Source organism: Elaeis guineensis, chromosome 5 (assembly GCF_000442705.2).
Source record: "Elaeis guineensis isolate ETL-2024a chromosome 5, EG11, whole genome shotgun sequence".
In the NCBI taxonomy this organism is placed as follows: Eukaryota; Viridiplantae; Streptophyta; class Magnoliopsida; order Arecales; family Arecaceae; genus Elaeis; species Elaeis guineensis.
This window is the reverse complement of record NC_025997.2, coordinates 89,400,514-89,416,200: the sequence shown is the minus strand read 5'-3', so window position 1 is coordinate 89,416,200 and position 15,687 is coordinate 89,400,514. Positions and strand designations below refer to the sequence as shown.

Here is a 15,687-nt window from a genome sequence, read left to right as displayed (position 1 = left end):
ACATATTTAATTTATTTAAAATTATTTAATTTATTTATAATTTATATAATTTATTTTTGATCTATTTAATTAATTTAATTTAATTTAATTTATTTAATAAATAAATTAAATGAGTTGAATTGGATTAATTAAATAGGTTGGATTTGATATATTTAATAGATAGATTAAATTTGGGTCCATGTTTTTCTTATCCAATTGCCATCCGTAAGAATAAGGCGCCGCATCCGCCTCTGTGCGGCGTATAAAACATCTATGGGCGCGTTTGGAGCGTGGAATGCTCTGGATAGGTCTGCTGGAGCAGTGAGACGATTCCAGAACCCGCTCAAAGCTTCTCTCCTATCACCAGCTGAAACATCATAGAGACACGGAGAAAGAGCGACGGAAGAATAAAGAAGAAGAGGGTAACGCGAGCGAGAGAGAGCGGGGAGGGGGAAGATGGCGGCATACGGATATTACTATAGATGGAAGAGCTTCAGCGACGATGAGGATCGGCCGGAGAAGCCGCGGAGGTTCGGGTTGACGGAGATGAGGAGCCCCGACTACACCCTCATGGGCAACCACGCCCTCCAGGTTAATTACCCCCTTCTCGCTGTCGATCTCATCTCTATTCGCCGGTTGAATTAATTATTCCCCGGCTCTCTTCTTTCTTTCTTGGGGAATTGGTTGGTGATCTCTTGATCTTAAAGCGATTCGATCGCTATTAGGAAATATTCTTTAACGCTATTCTTCCACCAATTCGGTTTCAATGTCTTGGGAAATGCAAGTCTAGAGCTCTTGGAATTTGGAATTTTCTCCATTGAATCCATCGTATCCTCTTGTTCTCATCCATTTCATTTACCTGGAAATCTTGACCGGATGGTAGGTTTCGTTGATGGGAATGATATCATCTGGTAGTCAAGTTTCCTCTGGACAACATTTTGAGGTGGAAGAATCGAAAATTTTCTGAGTTTTTATTTTCTATTTTTTATAGATTGCGTGGTAATTTGATGCTGGTAGTTTAATCAAGCGATGACTTTGCTGAAAGGTTCAGTTAGAAGCCCATGATGGTGTATGATCTGAATGGGATTTAAGCTCTCTTTCTATCTTATGATTTTTCTAGAATAAGAAACCTTCTTCCCCTATTTGGTTCCTTGGCATTTGCATTTTTAAGTCTTTGTACATCTGAAGGCTTTAGAGATTGACACACTTGGAATAACAGAAACTCGATAATTGTTGCTTTCGTCCCAAGATAAAATGAAGCCTTTGAAATCTAGCTGGGGATTCAAATTAGTCTGAGAGCTTTTCCTTCAGACATTGTAGCAGGGTGAGACATAGCAGACACCTTGTCACTCATTAGGAAATGAAAAATGAATGTAATGATACATTAGCTGATATTTTTTGTTATAGTAGTTAAAATAAGAGCTCTTTACTTGTTGGGGAATCATTTTTGTGATTATACTTGGAAGCTATGAGTTCAGTTATAGGATCAATAAGTGTGAATGTTAAGTATTTCAATCCAAGTTGGTAGCACCCATTGCCGCAGAAAAATGTGTAATCTGATGTTATATGAGATTTCATTTTATAGTTAAATTATTATCTGTGTTTTGCTTAGTGTGTTTGTGTGCATGTTTTGTGTTTGTTTACTTGCTTTGCACATGGTTGTATTCTTGGGTGTGCATCTGCTTGCATGAGTAATGGATCAGTCAGGAAAAAGCTTATGGCATCTTTTGCTTTTAGTAAAAGTATTGTATGAAATTTGTTTCTTATGGATAGTATTCTTTATTATGCTCATATATACAACATACCCTTTTAGGGTGCGTTTGTTGCATGCCTTCATGTACCTAGGCTATTACTGAGCTTTCATCCATTTTAGCTTATTTATGATGGGTCATAAAATTTGTCTAAAGAACATCAATTTGCTCATTTTTCCCAACATCTTTTTATTTGTACAATAATTGTGTTGTAACACAGGAGTTACAGAATATTCTGCCCAATGTGTTGGTATAGGGTGTGGTCTGTATCATGCACTGACATCAGTGGGAGGAAATCTGGTCAAGCTTTAGCATTTCTTTCTTGTAGTCTTCAATTATTAATCATTATATAAGCTGGCTTGTTATGAAATTTGAAATTAATGAACATAGAATTAAATTCTCTTGATACTGTCTGCAGGATATATTAGAGTCTATGGATCAGTTTGTTGATGGCTTGAAGTTCTCAGGAGGGGCACACAGTTTAATGCCAAACACCTTTATTAAAGAAATAACTGACCTGGCACATAGGCACAATGTATACGTCAGTACAGGTGATTGGGCAGAACATCTACTGCGCAAAGGGCCTTCTTCTTTCAAACAATATGTCGAGGTCCGAAAAATGTTGAATTTAGTTTATATGCTCTTATTTTTATGTGTACAGTCTGGTGCAATGCCTCACCTCAGTTTGATGCTTCACAGGAATGCAAAAACTTAGGGTTTGATACAATTGAGTTAAATGCTGGATCACTTAAACTTCCTGAAGAAGCTCTTTTGAGATTTATTCGCCTCGTTAAGAGTAGTGGCCTTAAAGCAAAACCTCAATTTGCAGTTAAGTTTGACAGGTCTGAAATCCCAGTGGCTGGTGATAGAGCATTTGGAGCTTATATAGCTCCAGTTCATCATAGTTTAGGTAATCATTGCCCCCTTCCTTTTGTCCATGGGATGCTTTTTACTTTTTTAAGCTTTTTGGTTGTAATGATTGCATGTATGCATGTATATGATGCCAATACTTGCATGAATTTAAACTACTAAATGTGCTATCACAATGTTTTTTTGCAGAAAATACAAAGGGTGTCTCGGGTTGGGGGGGGGGGGGGTGGGATCATAGGATGGGAAAGTCACCATTACATAACTTGGCCCGAAATATTCTTGCAATAGTTACCCAGAACAGTATTATGATTCCTCGAAATGATTTTCTTATTTCTTACTGCTTTACCATTATTTTGTGTTTGCAAGATCCCATCATGCCTATAAAAGAACCATCCTGGGCTGTAATCATATGATGTTTGAAGTTTCACGCGTTTCTTTTTGAATGACCAAGGGTTTATTTCATTCATGACTTAAATAATAGAAAACAGCAAGGAAATGCAAATTGATGAAAAACTTCTGTTCCTTTCAATGAGCATATGATTTCAAACTTATTTCAGTATAAATATTGGTTTCTATTGCTTCACAAAATCATGAGTACTACCCATTTAGACTGCAGAATGTAAATTGTTACTATTTTATTCCTTGATATACAAGGAAAAGCTATTATCATCAGCATGCCTACATTATTTTTTCCATATGGAAAGGAAAAAAAAAATCCCATTAAGAATGATAAATAACATTGAGTGCAAGGTTGATCAAGGATTGCTTCTGTGTAATGATTAGCATTATATATACAGCAATAGAGTGTGGCCTTAATATGTATGTTTAGAGTTTAGAGTACCTGGTTAGAATGATATATATAGATATGAAGAATTGAGGTTTTAATATTCTGTACCATTGTTGGTCTCTTGGGTAGAGTTTCTAATTTAGAAGTTTCAACTGTTTCCATAGTTTCACTCCAAGTTCTGGTTTTAAAAAGCCAAAAAAGAAAAAAAAGATAAAATAACGAGGGAAAGGGGGCGTTGTGTATGCTCTATGAGGGCACAAATCAAGACAAGTTATTTCACATCATTTTTTTGTGTTTTAAGTGATCTAGAATCATAATTTATATAGCATTGCTGCTGCTATCCCTTTTCCTTTTGGGATGGGGTGGAAAGAGAACAATCAACAGCTGGGCTGGATTGATGCACAGGACTACCACTGGTGTTCGACCAGAAAAAGATGGAAGGTAGTGGGTTCCATTGCCTTGCCCTTCAAAGGACTTTCACTATTGGATGCTGCCTTTTGGGAAAGGGAAAGGTATCTATAGTGCTATGTTAAGAACTATGAAATAAGAGATCAATAAAACTATGTCAAGATAACTGAAAGATAAAATAAACAAATGCTGATCATTGATTGGCAAAGAGCTTGTTCTTAATATTATAATTTAGTATGGTTGCATCTCTCTATTAACTGTTGTCCATCTCTAGCATTAGCACTTGTCATTTCTAGTTATGGCAGCACATGGTAACTTGGTCGGGTTCCATGTTTCTTAGTCTATCTTGTAACTATCTTTTGGTCTTCCTCAAGTCTGACCACATCGCACCATCTTAGTTATCCTCGATGGAAACATGATGTAAGTAGTCTTATCCACATGTTAGCAGCCTCTGCAATCTTTTTGTTAAATTAATCCTAAATACTCAACTTATTTTTCATTGTTGAGGTTAGAGCCTCCTATTATTACTCAGTTCCTGGCACCTCCATGTGGCCACTTTCTAATTGGCCTTTGGGCCTCCACTGTAGGTGAGGATGTGGTATAAACAAGTATGGATGGTTTGAGGCTGAAATTATACTATGTTGAAACTTAATGCATAAAATATGTTAGATGAGTGTTATTAATCTATTGAGTAATATCACTTACTTAATCAAGTACAAACTAACAGGTATACAGGAATATAAAATTTGCTACAGAATTTGCTATTCAAACTAATAAAAGCTCCACAGGCGCATGCATCTTTAGCTCAATATAGTGAAATGTTGCTTATAACTTAAAGGCACATCAAGATTATATCTTATTGACAATAATTACAAGGCTTAGATGAAAATAACATAGATAAGATCATTAGAGCCTTAATAAAATATGTGGTTGAATTATAATGACGAAATTTAGAAAATATTAGACATATTTACTGGTTAAACAGAAAAATGTTAAAAACAACACCTTTGGATGTCTTTTGGCTGAAACTAGTTGACATCAATTAAAACGAGCTTAAATTGACTGACACAAACCAAAATCAGCTGCAGTAGACAAAGCTGATTGAAACCGAAAATTTCGGTCAGTTTCAGATTGTCTTCAGCTGAAACTTTAAAACTTACACAAAATATAATACTATCTTCGACAAGATACTATGCTTCAAATACTAACTCTAGACTAATATGGTAGTGTTAGCCTAATATACATAATGTTATGAAATGGACTGAAACAAACCAAAATCAACTAAAATAGACAAAACTGACTGAAACTGAAAATTTCTGTCGGTTTGAAATCGTTTGCAGCTACAACTTTAAATCTTGCATACAATACTGTACTATATTTGACAAGATACTATGCAAGTTACTATGTTTTGAATACTAAATTAAGTGTTCTATGTTAAGAGTGTCAGCCTAAGGTGCACAAAGTTTATGATTCCCACTATGAGTCACAGGTACTACATTTAGAGTACATGTTTAAAATAATAATATACATATGTATCTAGCATGCAGCATATTTTTCATAAATGTGATGTATTTTATTGATAGTATTGGTACGTTCACCAATACCCGTTGCCATACACCAAGACAGCTAACCATTGGCTAGACAAAACCAAAAGTAAAGACAAACAACCCGGTAACCCGCAACAATGGAATGAGTAGGCAGCCCCAAAAGAAACATACAAGCACGTTATAGATGAGAACCAATGCACGTTGGATGGACCATGCGAGAGCTGGGAGCACATCACTTTCACCATAGTGCAACAGCATGCATGTTGAACTACTAGGTTGGAGGGGGTAGGCGGAGTAGTCGGATTGAAAAGGAAGACTCTTAGGTACACCCCAAGATATTGGGAAATTCTAGCTGACATGGTGGTGCTGCTCATTCATATGCCAAGGTATCTTAAAAATCAATCACCTAGCAGAAGGCACAAGGTGGATGGAGGCGGCCTCCTCCCCTTGAATGCCCGCGATGGCTATATGATGTTGATCACCTCCTTGATCAACTAGGTCAGCCAACCCCCTTGGTTTGATGGCAATGGACAGTGTCCGGAGGCCATAGGAGACTGCTACTAATTGGTTGGGGGAATTGGTGGCTTGGTTTAGGAGGGTTGTAGCCCTGGCAAAAGACATGGCTGGGCATAGTTCCATAGCCGTTGTAGCATGAAAATGGAAAACTAACTTGTCCTTAGCAGATGCAGAGTGGTCAGATTCCGGCCACCCCTCCACTGCCTTCCCCATGTTGGAGAACAACAGCACTAGCATTGAATCATTAGCATTGCTAGGCATCCTTTTGCTTTGCTTGCAGATCTGGGGCTATCCTTTGGCAACTACTTGAGCTTGGGGCTGTAAGCCCATGATGAAGGGGCCAACTTCCTCTATGGACGCAGATCCAATTTGATGTGTATTAGGAGAGATGGTGGGAAAATGAAACCGATCTATAGAAAACTTCAGTTATGGTTGTTGACATATACAAACTTGCTGTGTCCAATGGTATGGCATCAAGTGACCTAGGCTTTGACCTGAGTTGCCTGCTGAAAGAGGCGATGAAGTTGCGTAACCCAGTCATGGTGAGTCAAATTTGAGGAAGATAGAGTTCCTCTACCTTGTTAGTGTCTTAGCACATTGCCTCTGCACTATTCTTGCCACTAGCCATGGGTCATAGGCCAGCACCATTGATTGTGTCCACACAATTGAAACACCCATTAAGGGTTCTTTTTGTTGACTTGCCTTTGCTTGCAATTGGTCCTTTAGCAAGATGTTCTCTAGGGGTAGTCCAGCTGGTCATGGCCAATTCAATGACAAGCAAAACACTGGTCCCACGCTCTCGTATACAAATTGTTGCCATATTCTATATCCAGTGGCCTAACTGTTATCCTGAGCATGAACAAACTTGTGAGATTCAACCACAGAGATTTGGGCATAGTTTGCATTGGTAAGCTATTCAATCACTATGATTTTGGTGCAAAAGTACACCTATGGGGGTGCTGGCTGTTGATTGATGTTTGTTGCCGCCATCTCGTCCCAGTATACACAAGGTAGCTGTGACAGCTTCATTGATGGCAACCTAGTGTCTGCAGTGGGGACAAGGTTCAGTCATCAGGTCTTAAATGCAAGAACCTGGCTGCTGACGATCCAGGGTCCCATGGTCAACACCTTGAGCATATCATGTTCACTGCTAATTCAGAATCCTAGGATGTCCTCTAGCACCTCCAAGAGCCGGGACTTGTTCCAGATTCCACTTCATCTTGACTTCATGCACTGCACATGCTGATGAAGGCTGACAACCTAAAAATTTTCTAATTCTACCTTATCTGGTCTAACTTGGTCGAGGATCTGGTTCATGTCGCTCCCTACTCGATGGAAGGGACCATTTTATGATGTGATATTTGGAGTTTTCAGGATCCTATTGTATCACCAGGTTGAGGTGATCACCACCTGATCATTGGCCATTGAGATGTCTCCTTGATAGTTTGCAAGAGTAGTGACTGTGTGTTCCTCCTTAGGGCAAAGTATACCCAGCTTTAGTCTTAGTGTTGATGACTGCAAAAGGAAGATTTGAAAATAGGTATATAGGAGTATAGTATAATGATAATTTAAATGTCAAAGATTAAGACTATGAGAAACCATAAGTATCTGGAGGGATGGCAAGGGAGGACAGAAGTATGAAAGACCCACTCCTTCCACTGACATAGAACCCCAAAATGACAGACAAGTATGGTTTACGAATGGAGGCATAGTTGGAGTGCATGCATGAGAGGACAGCTATAGATAATATAAAATAAGGAAGAGAGTAAGGAGAGAGAAATAAGCTTGGATAGTGAGCTCTAGCCAAGGGATGCTTGTGATAAAGAACAGCTCCTGAGATATCCTTCCTTGCACAATAGCATGGGTCCATCATAACTTCTTGTCACTTGGAATTCCGAAGTGAATTGGTTTGCTAGGTGAGTGATTGGTCCATCCTAAAGGGGAGGGAGAGAGATATTTATAGAGGGTGTCCTGAGTGGAGGATAGGGCTATCCAATTGATGCAAGCAAGCCTGCATGTGCAAGTGTATGGGATTCATGGAAACAAACCTAAAGATAAGATAACTGATGGCTTCGAGTGAACTCCTTGAGGATATTTGGTCTCACATCTTGAACCCCTCTGGGGAGTGCTTGAAGCTATCGGTCTTGCACTGATGACCTGTCAAGGGATTGCAATCTTGCACAATGGCAAGTAGTGGATCATTCCAAGCAAGGAATAAAAAATTTCGAAAACATTAATGATGATTACTGGATATCAAAAGAGTACAACTAGGGCCTATTTATAGGTGGGATCTTCTAAAGTTAATGGACTTTCTTAATTCTCATAGTACAGTACATATTTTCTAAGGAAAATAAAAAGATCAATATCAAATAATAGTTTAAAAAAAAATATTTCTAACTTGACTTCTAACTTATCTAACATGAGTTTCTAGAAAAAAAAAAAAAAAACATAGAAATTCAGACAAAAATAAAAGAAAAAATATCCTTCAAATTATGGCTGTGGAATGGTATTTCAATAATTTTCTAGAAAGTCGGTCAGCATTGACATGCCTTAAATAAAATATTCCTAACTTTCTCATCCAACTTCCTTTTAGGTGATTTTAGATGAATTGGAAAGATAACTTGATATAGAACATTATAGAAGTAGTTGATCTAAAAATATTTAAGTGTATTGGTGTTGGTGATGATTTTTTTCGAACTGATGTGTGTTGAACTCCTTTTCTTGATGCTGATGGATATGAACTTCAAAATTTAAGCTCACTAAATACTTAAGTTCCACCCTTTGAAGGAGTGCTTATCAATCTTGTGGCCTTCCACAGTCTCCCATTCTACCTGTAGATTGTGGCAAGAATTTCAAGTAATTAACATTTTCATCTTGTTTAATGTATCTTTCAATGTAATTATGTGATTTTTTTTTGAGCTTCAACTGTCTCCCATCATATCAATTGCTCTGATGAAACCTTTTTCTAGGAATCTGAATTCTTTATTTAAGACAACTGGCAAATATGTGGACTCTTCATAATTGGTGTTCAAATATGAAAACCTGGCTCAGATAGGTTGAGGTTAGATGAGAGGACATTTGGATTACAGCTGTCGGCTGTCCAATCAATTTGACAACAAAACCTTGCCGTCGAAACACTTGGATGGCCAAAGGCTACTATTTCAAGTAACCAATATCTGTTTCATGATTTCAAGCTGTTGTCAAATGAAATCTAAGCTTGATGGTGAGGTCCACCATCTGCAGAATAAGAGGACAAAATCCTACCGTCATGCCAAATAATCAGGAAAATGGTGCAAATTTTGAATTTGGGGTTCTAATGGCAATGTTTGCTGTCATAAGGTTCAAATTGTGGAGTGCTACTATTGAAGTGTTGAGGTCTAAAGTGCACAATAGCATGAAGGGTATTGAAATGCATTTTTTTTATACATTTAAGCCTCGGAAGTGCAAAAGCGTGAGGTTTGGGGTATCATGTAGATGGATGTAAGGTTCGTCATCTCGGTACTGGACCCCATATTGGTACTATTTTATTACCATGTCGATACTTAGTTCAGTATGGTATAAAATAGTGTACCAAGTATTGATACTGTATTAGACAGGTATCGGTATGGTAATGGGATGGTACTATATGCCTTGTATAGGGCGATACACCATGGATGGATACCTCCAAAGTTTAAGTTGCCAAAAGTGGAGTGTCTATATTTCTTAGCATCATTGAAAATGATATTTTTGGTAAAGCCTACTTGGAGATGTTCCACATGAACCATTGTGATAAGTTGGGTCTGCCGCTGGGATCTATCTCATTGATCGAGGTAGGGGTGCAAAAGGGTTGGGTCAGGTCGATTTGGAGAATACTCGAAATTGAAGCGATTTACATTGATTTCCTAAATCTGAAAACAAAATTGAACTGATCATCTAAAAAGAATCATTTGAAATTGACTTAAGAAATTCAGTTCAGTTCGCTTTGGTTTATCAAGTTGATGTTCAATAGGTTGGGCTAAATGGCTGAACTAAGCCTAAATGTAAAAATTCTATTTTATATAAGGTTGATGTTCAATGGACTGGACTAAGTAGGTTAGGCTGAGTCTAAATATAAAAATTCTATTTTATATACAAGAGAAGATATAAAAAAAAAAAAAATTGAAGTACACACACACACACACACACACACATATTTAGGTCGGGTCAGTTTGATATAGTTTTGAATCGATTTTTTGAAAACTCAAACTGATATAGGTCGGGTTGGGTCAGGTTTGAATAGATGTTCTGAAAACTCAAACTACAACCAAACCAATTTTTTTGATTCAAGACTTTATCAAATCGACAACAGACTGAACTTTAAAATAATTGTTATAAATTCGGCTGACTTTTTTGCACACCCCTAGCTCGAGAAACTCATATCAGAGGTAGGGACAATCCTTGAACTTGAACTGTAGGCTTGTTCATGGGTTCCTGGCTAGTGCCTATTTTCTTTTTCGTTGGCACTCTATTGACAAGCTACATATTCGGACCACGATCTTTCTGCTTGACACCTAATAGAGGAGTTGTGATATTAAAATTCTTGACATGGAATTAGGTTGGTTCATATGATATAGTGTTGGTAGTGGGGCTTAGGATCAGGTGTCTTAGTCCTTAGGATTTTGTCTTGCAAGTATAACTAGTCCTTAAGTTGTTATAACCTGTAAGCCCCTCCCCTGCCCCTCCTTGGTCTTCTTATAATCATATTTTATAAGTTACATGTGCTTACCACAGTTCTTCTTTGCCCATTCAATGGATATATTTTTTTCAAAATTTCTTTGAATAATCAAAGGGATGGCTTGGTATTGATTTTATTTTCTATTTTTGTTTTCAAAAGCCCAATAAGAAAATGAACCATGCTGAACTGTATGTACTGATGAAACTCTTTTGCCTTCTTAAATTGCTAATAAAAGCTTCAGAGCTTTTGGAAGCAAAGATTATTGTTTTAAAAAAGGAATGAAAAGAGAAACAAGAAATACTAGAAGTTTGGTGCAAATGCTGTCTTTTAGATCAATCTCCATTTGGTACTTCACTAATTTTTTGAGAAATAAAAATACAAACAGCAACAATACCAAACAGGCCCTAAATAACTCCCAGTTTCTTGCATGATGTTGTATGCTGTAGTTGTATTTTATCCATTCGAACACTTCATTGTTTTCTTTTTCAAGATTGTCTCAACTTTGTTTGGCTAAAATTGAATAATACCGTATAAGGTTTGCTGCACTGGTGGGTATCGTACCATATTGGACAATACCATACCATTCTAGGGCATACCATACTGTACCGATATCAAATTGGTATACCTCCATATCTTATACTGTACCAGCATTCTTGTATATCTTGCCGTCTCGTACATACCGCATGCCGACATTGTAATAGGTTGGTACTGATATAGAATCTGGTATCAGAATGGCAAATGTTGATACTATGTAAGCATCCTCTCAAACCTCAACATCTATAAATTTATTACTGGAAATAAGTTTCTCACTTTTGTAAGTGTTTTGAGGTTTTCTTTTTTTTAACTTTAATAGCTCTTTGAAAGGGATTCAAAATCAAACAGCTCTATATCCCTGCATTTATTCATTGAAGAGGCCAATGACATTGAATTTGTCATTGAACCTCCTACTCCTATGATTTATCCTTTTTTGGCTCCCTGCAACATTGTTAAAGGCATCTAGTGTCTACTGACATTACTTGGATATGGTGTACAAATCTTTCTAATCCAGTAAGAACATCCTTGCTGTCATAGTTCAACTGAAGTAATGTCTGACTACCAGGGAAGTGAAACTTGATGTTTTTTTCAAGGTGGTAAATGGTGGTTGGCTGACTCCCAGCACAGTAAGCAAGTAATGATGATCATAGGTGGATATACGGGCTGCCGCCAACAGTAATCCAGCATCATAGCAGTTTGGCCGCTTAATAAATACCATGAACCTTCTGAACTAGCATCATAAGGTCCTGCAGTAGGACACTCATGTTTGGTTCTGAAATTTGTGAATGTTCTCCGTTATAAGGATTGCAAACAATTATCAGGATGCTAGGGTGGTCAATATTCACCTTTCCTGGGTTCCTTCAGATTGTTGAGTCAAGATTATATCTACATTAATATTTCTTTTGGGAATGCAGCAATCAAATATTTACGTTGTGACTTAAGAAGGGTGCTGGTAGTATAGAAGAAAGGTTGCTGATAGTTTAGGTCCTGAGCCAAATAGTTTTTCTCCTCCTCCAAATCTAAACCTGCTAAAATTATTTTAAATCAAAAGAACAGGGCCCATGTCTGACTAGAAGGAAAAAGAAGGAACTGCTCCTGTACCTGTTTTATCATATAGTACAGAACTTAAGGATGTTAATTGTTGCAAGGAAATGTGGCAGATCAAAGCCTCGAAATCATGCAATCCATATACACAAGCTTAAACCAGCAATAACTGTTATCGTGTTGCAGAAATTGTTGAAGATGTAGATTTGCTAATCAGAAGGGCTGAGAGATGCTTGGAAGCTGGTGCTGATATGATCATGATTGATGCTGATGATTTGTGCAAGTATGCTGATGTTATGAGGACAGACATGATTGCAAAGATTATAGGTCGTTTGGGACTGGAGAAAACCATGTTCGAATCTTCCAATTCAAGGACCTCTGAGTGGTTCATCAAACGATATGGACCAAAGGTACTGAATTGTTTCCTTCTTTTCCTTTTTTTTTTTTCCCATTTTCTTTTTTCTTTTGTGAAGTTCTCACCAATGTTCGGATGCTTTAACCCTAACGGTGAATTTAAGGTCCAGTTTTTCTGATAGGAGTGCTGTGCACTCTACAGGTGAATCTATTTGTCGACCACTCTGATGTGATGAATCTGGAATGTCTGAGAGGCCACAGTTTGGGTAAAAACAACAAATCAGTTCTTGGGTCTTCATATTTCTTGATGTAATATTTCTTCTTCATTCTATATGTGCTGCTTGTGCTGTGTTGTCCTGCTATACTTTAGACGTGGTCTGAAGGTTCTGTGGTTTGTCCGGCAATGTTTGTAACCTGACACGAGCATTTTTTATGCTCATTTCTTTAATAACTTGTGAAGGTACTGAAAGGTATGTTTCGACTCCTATTGGTACCTTTATATTATGTTTGTGGTACTCCGGGAACATTTATTTCATTGGCTTCGTTAAAATCGAGGGACTTAAGGAAGCATTGATGCTACACTGAAGAGACGTGTTTTGGTTCGCCAGGGTTTGGTGGCCCAGGCATTCTCTTGGTTCTACTGCTGATTGATTGCTTTACGCTTTGACTCCTCATTACAGAACATCAATGAATAGGTTCCTGTAATATAGATCAAAAGCTCAATTATTAAATTTATGATGACATTTCATCTGAAGTGAGCAGCATGGTTTTGATATCTACTTGGATTATTCTTTTTGCTGCAAAACGTCTACTGGGATTATTTAGTTTTTGATTATATGAGACTAAGTTATCATCTACTGTTGTTGAACTACACTCACTGTATTGCTGATACATATATTTCTGATCCTTTTTATCGCCTCGCATTTTACATTGAGGTTATATTGTAATATATAGCACATGTTCAACTAATATATATTGAGCTTTTTCAGTATGCTGATATAACCCAACAGTTTTTCGATGGATCTATTATTTTGTTGATGTATGCGTTATACTTTTTCAATGCACATTTCAAAACAAGATAAGTAATAAAAAGACTATTGTTGTTTTGTGGATACATAATATAGGTTGGGGCAACATGTATGAGTCTTTTTAGTACTTTATCGTTGCTAATTCAACTGTTTACCTATAGATTGCGGTTTCACCCTGTACCATTGGGTATGGGTTGTATGGTACTAGCTGCGTATTAGTATGAAATTCAGGTCTCTTACTGTTCGGTATCTAGACGTACCGTCTCATATTAAAGCGTACCGAGGCGTACAAAGTTGTGGATCAATCCATTTGGAGATGTGTCTAGATAAAAAATAAGAAAAATAATTAGAGAATCGTCTCATTATGGATTGTATATTAATTATACTGTATTAACCGTTTTAGATTATTGATCTTGTTTGTGCTTTTTTTAATATTTTCAACGATGAATTCAATATATTGCCCATGTCATCGTCCTTGGCATGATAAGGATCCTTACTGATTCAGTACGGATATTTAGATTATAGATCTTATTAGTACTTTTTTTTTTTTAATATTTCCAGTGATGAATTCAGGATTTGCTCATGGCATCGTCCTTGGCACGCTAAGGATGGTGATATTGGGATGCAGAGGCTGTTGGTGGCGAGGCAAAGATTTCGAGTAGATTTGAGGTACTGAGGGTTGATAGAAAGATAAGAAGGATGACAACAGGAGAGGATGCAGATGAAGAGTCGAAATAATAGGTATACACTAATTTGTAGAGAAGAGAGAAAACTGCAAATAAGAGACAGAATGGGAGGAAATTAATGGATTATGAGATGGGAGGTACGCTTATTGTTCACATCAATTTTTCGGTAGCTTAGCCTTTAGGTCTTTCAATTGTTCATATCGTGCAGGCACAATACGTGCGGTTCAGGACTTCTGTGGGTGCATAGCCCATTAGATAAAAGTAGACTGGCAGCCGCATTGGGTCCCAAATCTCGTCTCAGTCTTTCAATCAGTTTAGCGGCAGATATTTTATTTATTTTAAAATTAAAGCCAACCTGAGAGGGCTAGACTTGACCAAAGCGAGTGCAAAAATTATTTTGTCCGAACCATTGGGATGTGATATGTCCAAAATCTGCTTAAAATTAGCTTCATTCAATCTCACCCATTTTAGGTCTTGTTCCATCTTTTGCACAAAAAACCAATTTCAATCAATTCTGAGTGGCATTAGTCAAAACCTGTCACGCTTTCGATCCGAGATTATGAATTGAAGGTCATGGCAACCGTCGCATACTCATAAAAATTTTTTTCCATAAGCATGCAAGGCATCTTACCATGCTATCCTAAAACAACAGCGGAATAATTAGTCAATAATTTAAATCCAAAACATAACGATCTAAATTTCTTCTTTAACATCTTAATAAATTTAACAATGATTCATAAATCTTACATCAAATTCCATAAGACTTTCAACCTAAAATAAAAGTATGGAGATTTTGCTTTTGATCACTCTTCCATTCATATCTTGTATCATCTTAATTTCTCAACATCTGTAAAAATAGTAAAATAGGAGATAATGAGCTAGACAGCCCAGTAAGCAATGATTACTTTCAACAGATTTTATCAGACATTTAAGTAAATAATTATTTATAAAAAATAAGCATGTCGAGTTCATCAATTTGAAATCAATTTCGATTATACAATATAGTTCATATCAAATTTATTATTTTTTTAAAATTCGAGTTTCTTTCGAGATTTCAATTTATTTCGTTCTTAAATTTTTTTCGTTAACTATGAGCTATGACCACATTTTTTTTGTGGCAGGATCATAACACTGCGTATCTTCTTGCGATGAGCTACGAATCATCTGGTAGCAAAGTCCTTCGGAACCGCTGGTCTCTCTGACGATTTGTCGCTGGTCTCTTTGGTGACATAAATCCTCAGAATAAATCAATTGCCAACGTATATGCCTCATTTGGCGGGGTCTTTTACATAGTCAGATTATCAATTTATATTGTTCTTATATCAGAATTTTTCATTAATCATGTTTCATATTCTAATTTCGATAAGAAAATATATAATCATGTAGTATCGAAATTAATCAATATAATGCATCATGAAATCAATATGTTCAATCATGCTTCATCATAACATTTCAAATAAGATATTTACATAACAAAATATCTTTTATCC

At 36.9% G+C, this 15,687-nt stretch overlaps 1 protein-coding gene and 1 long non-coding RNA gene across 2 annotated transcripts; both read left to right on the top strand.

Annotated features, from left to right (window-relative positions):
* Positions 1-271: 271 nt before the first annotated feature.
* On the top strand, positions 272-12,968 carry LOC105034777 (protein HEAT-STRESS-ASSOCIATED 32). Its single transcript, XM_010910053.4, has 5 exons — positions 272-570; positions 2,149-2,340; positions 2,430-2,640; positions 12,316-12,539; positions 12,686-12,968. The coding sequence occupies exons 1-5, from the start codon at positions 436-438 to the stop codon at positions 12,794-12,796; spliced, it is 873 nt and encodes a 290-aa protein (XP_010908355.1). The 5' UTR covers positions 272-435; the 3' UTR covers positions 12,797-12,968.
* A 1,228-nt stretch (positions 12,969-14,196) lies between these two features.
* Positions 14,197-15,487, top strand: LOC140858166 (uncharacterized). Its single transcript, XR_012141562.1, has 2 exons — positions 14,197-14,334; positions 15,319-15,487. It is a non-coding gene; the product is annotated as an uncharacterized lncRNA (long non-coding RNA).
* Positions 15,488-15,687: the final 200 nt, after the last annotated feature.

Excerpts from the sequence above, each read along its gene's own strand:
- LOC105034777 (XM_010910053.4), top strand. The coding sequence starts at position 436 with ATGGCGGCATACGGATATTACTATAGATGGAAGAGCTTCAGCGACGAT. Across the intron at positions 2,341-2,429 it reads CTTTCAAACAATATGTCGAG|GAATGCAAAAACTTAGGGTT; the intron begins GTCCGAAAAATG and ends GATGCTTCACAG. Across the intron at positions 2,641-12,315 it reads TCCAGTTCATCATAGTTTAG|AAATTGTTGAAGATGTAGAT; the intron begins GTAATCATTGCC and ends ATCGTGTTGCAG.